The following is an 11057-nucleotide window of genomic DNA, read 5'->3' on the forward strand; positions in this document are numbered from 1 at the left end:
CGTGGTATTTTGCTAGCCCAAGTTACACCACAACAACAGTGCATGTCAGTTTTCAAATTAAATACAAATGTCCAACTATAACTTTACAGCTTTCCTTTAGAAACAAGTTTGTAGAAGCTGAATAGGCTAACCAGCTGTAATAACACAAAACCCCAAATACCTCGTCTTGTGATAATAAAAACTAAAATGCAACTCTTACCACTCCCAGTTTTTCAGAAGCGTAAGCTTTCCACAGACGAATATTCATCTCATCTGAGCCACACAGAATATATTTGTTATCTGAAGTCCATTTTACAGTGATGACATGCTGCATTCGCTTTGTATGATATACCTCCCTAAAGCAGAGAAACATTTTTAAATAATTTATTATCACTTTTCCCACCAGCATTATCTTCAGATAGCAGAAAGCATTCTGTTCAAGGCAAAATATATTTACTTTTTGTCATTTCTTTTTTTTTTTTTTTTTAAGCACTGTGTTGATCTTAAGTCTACATAGAAAGAGAATCAAATAAACTGTGATGGGCAGACTGATAAAGGACCACCTAGGATGTTTTTTTAAATTAGTGTTTTCATAGAAATTACAGTAATAGCTGTAATAGTGATAGCTAAAGAGTAAGTCTTTTTGCAAAACATGCCATGTGCATACAGTACGATATGCAGTCTAAATTTATTCAACTTTTATTATAAATCTTGGATATGGATACTCAATTTCCTAATTTAAATTTTCATTTTAAAATAAAACAGAAAGCAATGGAAGTTAGGAGCTTTTCAGACTGGAGGGAGATCAAAAGGCAAAACTGGAATATCACCAGGATCCTTCTTGACAGATACTCTTAATTGCCCTCTCAGTTTTCCAAGTGGGATCAGAACTTCCATTTGGAGAATTTTCTCCATTTCACTGGATTAATTTCAGCTGTGAAATTCTGAGAAAGCCCAAAACTCTTTAGAAGCTAAGCATCTCAGAATGCCCTAGCCAGCTTATATGAGGCGAAGTCCGTCACCTGTAGCGCACTTTATCACTAGATCTACGGCCACCACAGAGAGGGGGACGAAGAAGAAAATTCTTTCCATAGACCTTTAGTCCTTGTGAAATAAAGCCTGCTACTGCAAAATTATGGGGTCCACAAACTTACCCTCAATGATGTCTTTTAACTTTACATATCACCACTTTTGTGAACGTTACTACTTCATAGAAAGGAAGGTCTGTAGAATATGGATCATCTGACCCCACTAACCCCATATTTAATAATACAAGAATTAAAAAAAACCAAAACAAACTCACGAAGGAGCTGCAGTACCTAATTACATTTAAAATATTACTACAGGACAGGAAGAAAATGAAAGCTATCTGTAGATTAGTTATAAAGGAAAACATAAACAGCCCCTTCTCAATGTTTAATAGTTACATTGAATAATGCATACGTAACTGCATCAATCAATAACAAAAAAATACCCCTCCCCCAATCATTATTTCAACATTTTTATCCTCCAAACCACCTAGAATTTGACCTAGTAGCAACTTTTGAGGGGGATGCGATTGGATAGAGGAAAGCAACTAGAAGTAAAAGAAAGTTAAGAATAAGGAGAAAGAGGAAGAAGTGACAACAGAGAATAATGAAGGTAGGTTTATGAAGAACAAGTGATAACAGACAGAGCTGATAACTTGCTTCAATTTTCATCAAACTGAAGAAAATAATAATAGAGCCACAGTAGATCCAATCTGAACTTCAGCAAAATATTTAATACAGTGCCTTATGAAATCTTACATGAAAAACTAATACAAAGTGAGTTGTACTCAAGGCTTTGTCACATGAATCAAAACCTGGTTAACAAAATATGAACGAAAGGTAATAAGTGTACTGAAACAGATCACAAAAGTGTCCCAAAACCAATCCTCAGGAATTCATGCAACCATGCCTTTCACATAACGTCTTTAGCAATCATTCATATAAAATGAAGGCAGTCCCTAGAAAACTAAATGCTACAGTGTTGTAAGGCACTGCAAACTTAAGTGGTGAGAGAGTACGAAGTGACCTAAAAACATCAGATTCATAAAAGGAAATAAAATGGGATTCATCTTGGTAAAATACAAATGAATACACCCAAGAACAATAATCCACTGTAATTTTAATCCAAAACTGCATAAATACTGCAATCCGTTAAGTGGAAGTTCTGCTCTAATACATACTCCAGCATTATCTGTGAGCTACATGACCTGTCAACCTCAGGTTATATAGAGAGTGAGATTTCATTATTCACAGGAAGTGAATAGCCCCGTGAAGAAGATGTTAACGAACGAATTAAGAATTTTGAGGACTAGGGAGGGAGGTCACTGGAATGAATGACAGCAAGAGAAAGGTATAAAAATCACTCACCTGCTGTGACCTTTGTCTACAGGGAAGATGCGGATAGACTTATCAAAGCTGGCAGAGACAAATTCTTTCCCAGTGGGTGAATAATCCACATCAAGAACAGCAGACACGTGATCCATATGCACCATCACAGGTGATTCAAGAAAGCGCATATCAAATGTATATAAGCTTGAAAATAAATACACCAACAGCTCAGTATCTTAACAACTCCTAAGTAAATAGTATGTTTTTGCTGAACAGCTACTTTATTCATACATAAACCACACTTAAGGATAGATCCATATTGCAAAGGGAACTCTAAAAAACTGCTCCTAACACATGAAAAGAAAGAATGATGTTTATTTAGGGCTTGGAAAAGTTTATTAACCAGAGGCTTTAGTCATTGGACCAGACCTAGGTGTGTTGCTCACTGTCAAAGACCAGATAGTCTCCACAATTCCCTTCATCTGTTCCTAAGTCACTGACAAAACCTATTTCTCCAACTACACTGTCCTACTTTACTCAGTCTTCAGATATAACTATATAACCTGAATTTAGAAAAACATCTCAACCATTACGGCAAGCCTATCAACTCTGAAATGTTTCTAAATATTCCCATATTGGGAACTCCTAGTAATTCAGAGTGTACTGTGAAGTTCCCATTTGGGCAGCAACCTTTCCTACTGCCTAGTTGTCTAGACAATGTAGGAGTTGAAGGAAAGCTTGGTGCTTCAATGCATGGAGATACTAGTTCAGCAGAGATACTAGTTCAGTATCTGTAGAAAAGTATTACATTAAAAATAAACACACAGCTGCTGGACCACAGCTGGTTTGTTCTTCAGCACTTGAAAGCACAGGTAAGGTTTACCTGTACTTCCTTTGAATCCAAAAGCCCACTGATACACAGCAAGGCATAACTACTGAGTAGGTCATTCATTTTCCTAGTACCAATAAGCAAAGGTGTTTTACAGACAAAGCATTTAATGAAAACTGCTTAAGATATACTATGTAGTAGAACTGTTGTATTAAGAATTTCTAATTCAGCAGGTTTCTCACCCCCTTGCTGCAAATGAACACGTAACTGGAATTAATCCCATGACTCTCATTCAATAGTTTTCTGAAAACTATTGCTTTTACCTTCTAAATGCCCCAAGAGAAAGCATGCTAGCATCATATTTGAAACCGCTACTTCCTATAATCAGCTAACACTCGCACGTCTGTTGTTGATATATGCACTTGCTTTTGCACTTAGACAAATGGCTTTAGTTTGCAAGAGGACAGTGGCCTTTGACAGTAACAGCTACCGTTTTTAGTTTAGCAAGAGAATTAAAAAAAAACCAAAAAACTACTCACCACAAAAAAAAAGTATAAACAGATGAGGTTGCCTGGTAGCCTTACCCATACCATAACCAAAATAGGTGAAAAGCAGTACCTTAGATACAACACCCACTTTTAAGGTCTGAGCAAGATTCCATTTCCTTGGAAAAACAGCCCTAAGATAAGTGATAAAATTCCTACGTTCTAGAAGAAAACAGTGATCTATTGTTAAATCACTGACTTCCTGGAAAATAGATACAGAGCACATTTTGCAGTGGCCTAGTTTTGAAGAAACAGCTTTTTCACTACCAGATTAGCTGTTCATATGAATAGTATTGTTCAAAGTTAAAAAAATGCTCTGAGACATTGAAAGGATAAATACTACAGTCTCTGGAACTACTTCACAAAAGACTTTTTTTTTTTTAAGTAAATGTTCTCATCAAAATGGCTGGTCAGTACAATATATCAGGCTTCACAAGTGCTGGGAAGAAAATACATTGCCTCAGACTGGACCAACAGTACTTATTTCCCAGGTCCTGTTGCAAGTTAGGGTTGCATTGGTTCAGCTGCATTTTTTGTAAATTACACTGCCTTCCTCCCACCCCCAGGTACTAAAATACAGAGAAAGAGGCAGTCTACTGTCAATCAGTGAGCCTATAATTCTCTAGGTTTCTACTTCAGTGATCCAATTTTAGAGTTTAAGTAACTCCTTAAAATTTATTTTAGCATAGTAAGTCACCAACACGCAGTCTAAAAACATAACATGATCAGGATTATCAAAAAGCAAAGTCACACTTACTTGTAATCTTCATTTGCTGCAGTAAAAACAAAAGCTTCCATGGGGTTCCAACACAGTGTATTTGTGCGCATGTTCAAGATAACCTGAAAGATATTTACACATTGCTACCTTCTTACTGGCAGTAAACACTCACTATAGTTCAAAGCTACCTATAATACTGGAGACCACTTTCTAGATACAGAATTATGGCGAACGTTTCCTTAGCAGTGTTAGAATTGGAACATGAGCACTTCCCGTCCCCCATGATATGCTCACTGCTTTGTGCTATGCTGCAATTAAGTTTTCCTCACTAAATCATCTTAGAAGCAAATTCTACTAAGTGGTCACTTAATATGTAAACATGGAATTTCTGAAAAAATTCACTTCAGATTTACAGGAACTTTTAGTTTAAGTAATCTGTAAACATACCTAAATAAATGGTTATTTCAAGGGATATAGTCAGTAACTGACTCTGGGAACCAGCATTTGCAAAGCTATTCTAACATTTTAATGATGTCCCAGTTATTGCTTCCTCTTCATTATTTTATCTCTGCAACAGCAGTTCACTAGTTCTCCAGGACAGTTGCCATTTCTTGGTGTGCCAAGCAATACGTGTAGCAGTTACCGTGTTGTAATCTACTCACCACTATCACTGCATTAGCAGCGAATCATTCACTATACATCCATAAGATTCCTGCTAGTAAGCAGATGGCTACAAAGAGGCCAGTTTGCCTCGAAGTGGGAGGAAGGCAGCAGATGACAGCCTAATAAGACCCTTTGCTAACAGTGGGTTAGACAAGAGGTGTTAAGAAGTTGTATGTCAGATGTCCCCACCTTGCGGGACAGCTGTGGCCGTGAGAGCCAGGCCCCTGCGAGGGAAAGGGAGGCAGGGAGGGGGTGGCCTGACACGCTGTACAACAAAACAGCTTTGGCTTCTGCCAAGTCTTGGAGGAGCTTTCAACTCTTGTATTTAAAAATAAATCCCATGCAGTATGCCTGACACAAAGTAGCTGTATAATTACAGAGCAACTTATTAACAAACTGAACAACTCTAAACAGGATTTTCCACAATGCTCCAGGACAGCCATAATCCTACCTGAAAATCCTGAATTTTGGGTGTTTAACTCCATGGTACTCCAAACTAATTTTTGTTCCCAGCTTACTATACCAAACACCATAAATTTACATACATATAACAAAATACATTTGTACAATTATAACTTTTACACGAATGAACACAATCTCAAAGCAAGTGAATAGTGCTTTAGTCCCAAATAGTCCCAAAAGGACTGTGATCCATGACTACAAATTCTCATGATTTCATTCTCCATAAATTTTCATGTCCTAGACAACATTATCCTGTTCAATATGAAATCTGTGCTGAAAAATACTACTTATTTCAGAAGTTACATGCATCCAGAACTGAACATAATCATCAGATGTCTCAAGTGATCTCTACTTTCACAAGTGACTTCACTGAGTACACAGGCCACTAAAAGGCCCTGTGCTTGCAGTAATGTGACAACTAGAATTTGTTCAGATTTCAGTATTGTTCTTCTAATTATAAGCCTTGCACATATCTGGGAAGCTAAAAATCAAGGAGGGTTTTTTGTTCTTCCCTGTCCAAGTTTTTCAGCCACTGCAAAACGAGTACACAATTAATGTTAACACATGATGTGTATAGTAAATATTTTTAAATCATGCCACCAAATAACTCTGATATTGCTGAAAAATACAATTCTTTAGAATTGGTCAGGTTTGGGCAAAGTCTGTGCTCTGCCTCTTGCTACACTACTTTTGCACCCAAACTTACAAGCATTTTGTTTACTTCAGCAGTGACATTTGAACTAAAATAGTGTCCAAGGATTCTTTGTAGTTATAGCATTATATTCAGTAACAACTATGCAAACAACCTGCACTGGAAGTGATTTAAGTTGCTGTAAATATGTTAATTGTGGTATTTCAGAACTATCTAAACCTGCATCAGGGCTATCTTTCAACACTATTTATTAATCAATTGTAGACACACTCAATCATTTGATAAAAAAGTCCTTACTAGACAAGTCAAAGTTGTGAAGTGCCTGAGGACTTAAAATAAACAAACCAAGATAGCTAACTATGATCACTTGCCTACAAAGAGTATCAGCCTGGAGATACTAACACAAAACCAGATCTCTTAAAAAATTAATCTGTCCTCCTTTACTATCTACAAGGTATTTGGCTGAGCTGAACAGCTAAGAAGGTTACAAGCAATAGACAACACAGTCCCTGTCAGCTGTTTAAGTGCTAAAGTCTATCATTAAAACACCCTAAGATTTCCTCTGAACCCACAGGTTGCACAAGAATGACTTTCAAAGCGTACCAACTTCTATTAAACATCCTTTTGTCACACAACAGGAGTGCTTCCCTTCCTCTTTTTCCAGCTTAGTTGTGCTAGTCCTTGTACTTGTGCAGCGCCTCACAATCTTATCCATTCCTCTTTGAAACTCAAGACTTTAAAACTCACAGACAGGACAAACTGCTTCATGATGTGGAAAGTTGTACTCCTACTTCCATTAAGGAAGGGACTCCCACTGAGTTCCAAACTCAGGGCAGTGTGAGAATTGCGTTGTTGATCAAACAGCAGGCACAGAGCAGTGCTAGAAGTTGGTGCCCATATGTAGGTAAGGTACCTCCAATAAGCAGCTTACTTCTGTTGGGAGTTGCAGAGCTCTTAATTCTCAACACAGAAATGGACATTCAACCTGCCTCTCCACAGGAAAATCATTCCTATCCCTGCAGGAAACTCGGTAGAAACTACTCTATCCATGGATGTAAGGAAGTACCCATGAGCATTCTTGGGCCTATAACAGGAAAAGTGCTTAAGCATGCTGCTTAGTACATGAGATACACATACATGTATGGGTTGACAGCAGCCCTGAGGAGAAGGACTTGGGGGTACTGGTGGGTGAAAAGCTGGACATGAGCCGGCAGTGTGCGCTGCCAGCCCAGAAAGCCAACCGTATCCTGGGCTGTATCAGGAGAAGAGTGGCCAGCAGGTCGAGGGAGGGGATTCTCCCCCTCCATACTGCACTCGTGAGACCCCTCCTGGAGTGCTGCGTCCAACTGTGGAGCCCTCAACATCAGAAGGGTATCGACCAGTTGGAGTGAGTCCAGCGGAGGCCACGAAGATGCTCAGAGGGCTGGAGCACCTCTGCTATGGGGACAGGCTGAGAGAGTTGGGCTTGTTCAGCCTGGAGAAGAGAAGGCTCCGGGGAGACCTTATTGCAGCCTTCCAGTACTTGAATGGGGTCTACAAGGAGGCTGGAGGTGGGGGGACGTTTTACAAGGGCCTGTAGTGACAGGATAAGGGGTAACGGGTTTAAATTGAAAGAGGATAGATTTAGATGAGATATAAGAGAGAAATTCTTCCTGGAAAAGGTGGTGAGGCACTGGAACAGGTTGCCCAGAGAAGCTGTGGATTCCCCATCCCTGGAAGTATTCAAGGCCAGGCTGGATAAGGCTTTGAGCAACATGGTCCAGTGGAAAGTATCCCTGCCCATGGCAGGGGGGTTGGAACTAGATGGTCTTTAAGGTCCCTTCCAACCCAAACCACGCTTCTCCAGACATATACCAGGATACAGTTGGCTTTCTGGGCTGCCAGTGCACACTGCCAGCTCATGTTCAGCTTTTCATCCAAAGTGGACAAAAGTATATATTCACAAGCCAGAATATTGAATTTCAAAAAGCAAATTGTTAAGATAGTTTCAGGGCTCAAAACTACTGAACTGGTTTGAGGTGAACATGCATGTATGAATTACTGGCTTTTTGTTTTAAATACACACATTCTGTTAAAGATACCTAAAATTCTTCATGTCGCTGGTAAACTCCACATAAATATATAATTTTGATTCCACTGCAAAGGATTTCTGAATGTTTATACTAGATGCATAGAGGCGGGTTTATCTGCATGCAAGGGAAAAACAACTTTTGAAACGTAGAGCAAGGCTCTCCAATGGTGGAAAGGAAATGCCTTAGAAGTTACCTTGTTTCCTTCTGGCAAGGAGGAAAAAAATTTAAAAAAATAGAATCACACATACACAGACAGAATGCAATATAGGAACATAAAGTTCTTATTGTGAGATTGCTGTCAGGTCAGGCACTTTATCAAGAATTACAACAGAGTGAACATGACAGCCCGCGTGAATGCAGAAAAGGGCACTTAACTCTGCATGGTTTAAATCCCAGCATTAATGCACTCGGTTAAAAGACTCAAAATTAGATGATGAAAACTCAGTGAACACACAGTCCAGAGCTTCCTTTTCTCCACTGTCATCATCAGCCACAGACTGTTTACATATTCAGGATGATTATTAGTGCCACAAGCTTCTGTTAAAAAGAAAAACATTACCTTCTTTAATGGAGTTGATTTTCTCATATCATATAGCACAATATTTCTGTCAGAAGCACAGCTTCCCAAAAGGTATGTCTAAAATATAACAGAAAAAAACAAGAAAATCAGTGTGTTTAGTCTTCTAAGTATTTCTAGAGTATGGTCAACAGTTTACATTAGATACCCAAGATATCTCACAAAGTTTGTAGTCAAATAGTTCCTTTTTCAACCAAGGAAATACATTCATTGTTCTTTCTGTTAATTATTCAGCACACACGTTTTAAATAGCTTTCCCTGTAAGGTTCAGAATCCACCCAGTCCTTTCTACTTCACAAGTAACAAGCAATTCCTCACAAACACTTCATCTACAAACACAGGCCACCAAAGAGGTTTATAGGATCTGCTGTAGAAGATCAGATGTAATTCTTCTGCCATCAGGAGGGAGAGATGTCTTGGTCACAGGGAGTAGAGTACCAGATCAGATGAGAGCTCCACAGCCACATAACCTCTACATTGTATGACTGAGGTACAGAATATGCTGTAAGCAGAACAGAAACCACCCTACTTTTCTTTCTCCTCTCCCCCACTAACAGAGAAAAATGAAAAAAAGATGAAAATACATGGTATTCTATTCCAAAGCAATACGGCCATAAAAATATACGTATACACTCCCCTAGATACTATGTAAAAACACACTCTAGATTTGGAACAAGCCACTAAAGATGGTGTTAATGAAGTTTAGATCTAATACTGATCAAGAAAATACTTATTTCCAATACATAACAGAAAAATTACCTCAATGGGATTAAATTTTACACTGCTTATGCTGTCGAAACCCCAGGTCATAGAACACATGGGACTTGTTCTTTGCTCATCCCAAATGTCCACTTGCTGGCCACAGGTAGCAAAAACACCTTCCTTCCAGTGGTGATCAATTCCTGTATACACTGTCTTTAAAAAAAAAAGAAAACAAAAAAGAATTAACAAAACCAACTGTATACATAAATATGCAAGTATGTTCTGTTACAAAAATGATCAACACATCATTGCATCTCAAGTCTGCCATGTTTTCATCAATTTCTATTACTGAAAACCAAGTCACCACTGCTACCAGAAACTCTTATCGGATGTACCCTTGCACAATAGGCTAGCTTTCTGTACACTCACTTAATGAGCACACATGCATTTCTTGTTAACTTACAGTGGAGTCAGCGTCAAAAAGCCCATTTACAAAGTCCTGGCTGACTTCAAAGCAAATGGGAATTTTAAGGGTACAACTACAAGTTTCCAATGCAGCCATGAACAGATTACAGACATTATGAGTTTCAAATTATCTACTTACAAAAAGCATTTAATTTTGTTCTTAAAATAAGCTTATCATAAATTGAAAGTGCTGAAGTGTGTATTTTTCATCTGTTTTTTTTTTAAAAAAAGATGTAAAGTCAAAATTTTGTCTAGAATGGCTGCGAGGTATTGTCATGAAAAGAAGGTTATTTAATGCTAACTAAGCACTGACAACACACGCCTGAAGAGAAAGAGACTACAACAAAATCTGACCAGTTTGCAGGAGAGAGATGATTAATAGAGACAGATCTAAGCAGTCTCTGGTGGCATTTGAGACATTCCTTTCTGGTCACATGTAAAATAAAAGTTGAAGATACTTAAAAGTGCTACTATAAATTTTGATGCCATCACCTCACAATGATAAAAGGTGATATCAAACTGTTTCTCTCTCCTCCAAGAGCTAGATAAGAATTTGTTCAAACAACTCAAAAGATGTGAGAAAAATCAAAATTTCTATTTACTACCTTTCCAAGAATTGTATGAATAGGTTCTTCTTCTTCTCCACATTCCGGGCTCTCCATTTTCCACTGCTTCACTGTTTTGTCATCGCCAACCTGGAAACATTGGAGAAAGCATGTACAGTTTTACACAATGTGCTGGGTTCAGCCAGGGAAGTTAACCCTCTTTACCGTGGCTGCTAGGAAGCTGTTCCTGGATGTAGAGAGCAGCACTGATAAGTTCTCGGCTGGTGCTGGGCAATGCCTGCACTGAATTCAAGGTCTTTCTCCCGTTCTGATTCTGCAGCTGCGTTCCCAGCTCTCGCTGTCTGGCTACAGGCAGTGCTGGGACACACAGTTCAGGCACCTGACCCAAACTGACCAAGGGAGTATTTCATTCCATAGTACGTCATGCGGGGGCCAGAGGCGGGGAGGGGGTCCGGGAGCCATTACTCTTA

At 38.8% G+C, this 11057-nt stretch overlaps 1 protein-coding gene across 1 annotated transcript; it reads right to left on the reverse strand.

Moving 5' to 3' along the window:
- Positions 1 to 199: 199 nt before the first annotated feature.
- DCAF13 (DDB1 and CUL4 associated factor 13) lies at positions 200 to 10737 on the reverse strand (the record flags this gene model as incomplete). Its single annotated transcript, XM_010155317.1, has 6 exons — positions 200 to 335; positions 2376 to 2540; positions 4468 to 4550; positions 8837 to 8914; positions 9614 to 9769; positions 10627 to 10737. Coding segments are annotated over 6 exons (729 nt in total), but the record flags the coding sequence as incomplete, so codon positions are not given.
- Between the last annotated feature and the right edge of the window lie 320 nt (positions 10738 to 11057).

The sequence above is a fragment of the Eurypyga helias genome, unplaced genomic scaffold (assembly GCF_000690775.1).
Source record: "Eurypyga helias isolate BGI_N326 unplaced genomic scaffold, ASM69077v1 scaffold14647, whole genome shotgun sequence".
Lineage (NCBI taxonomy): Eukaryota > Metazoa > Chordata > Aves > Eurypygiformes > Eurypygidae > Eurypyga > Eurypyga helias.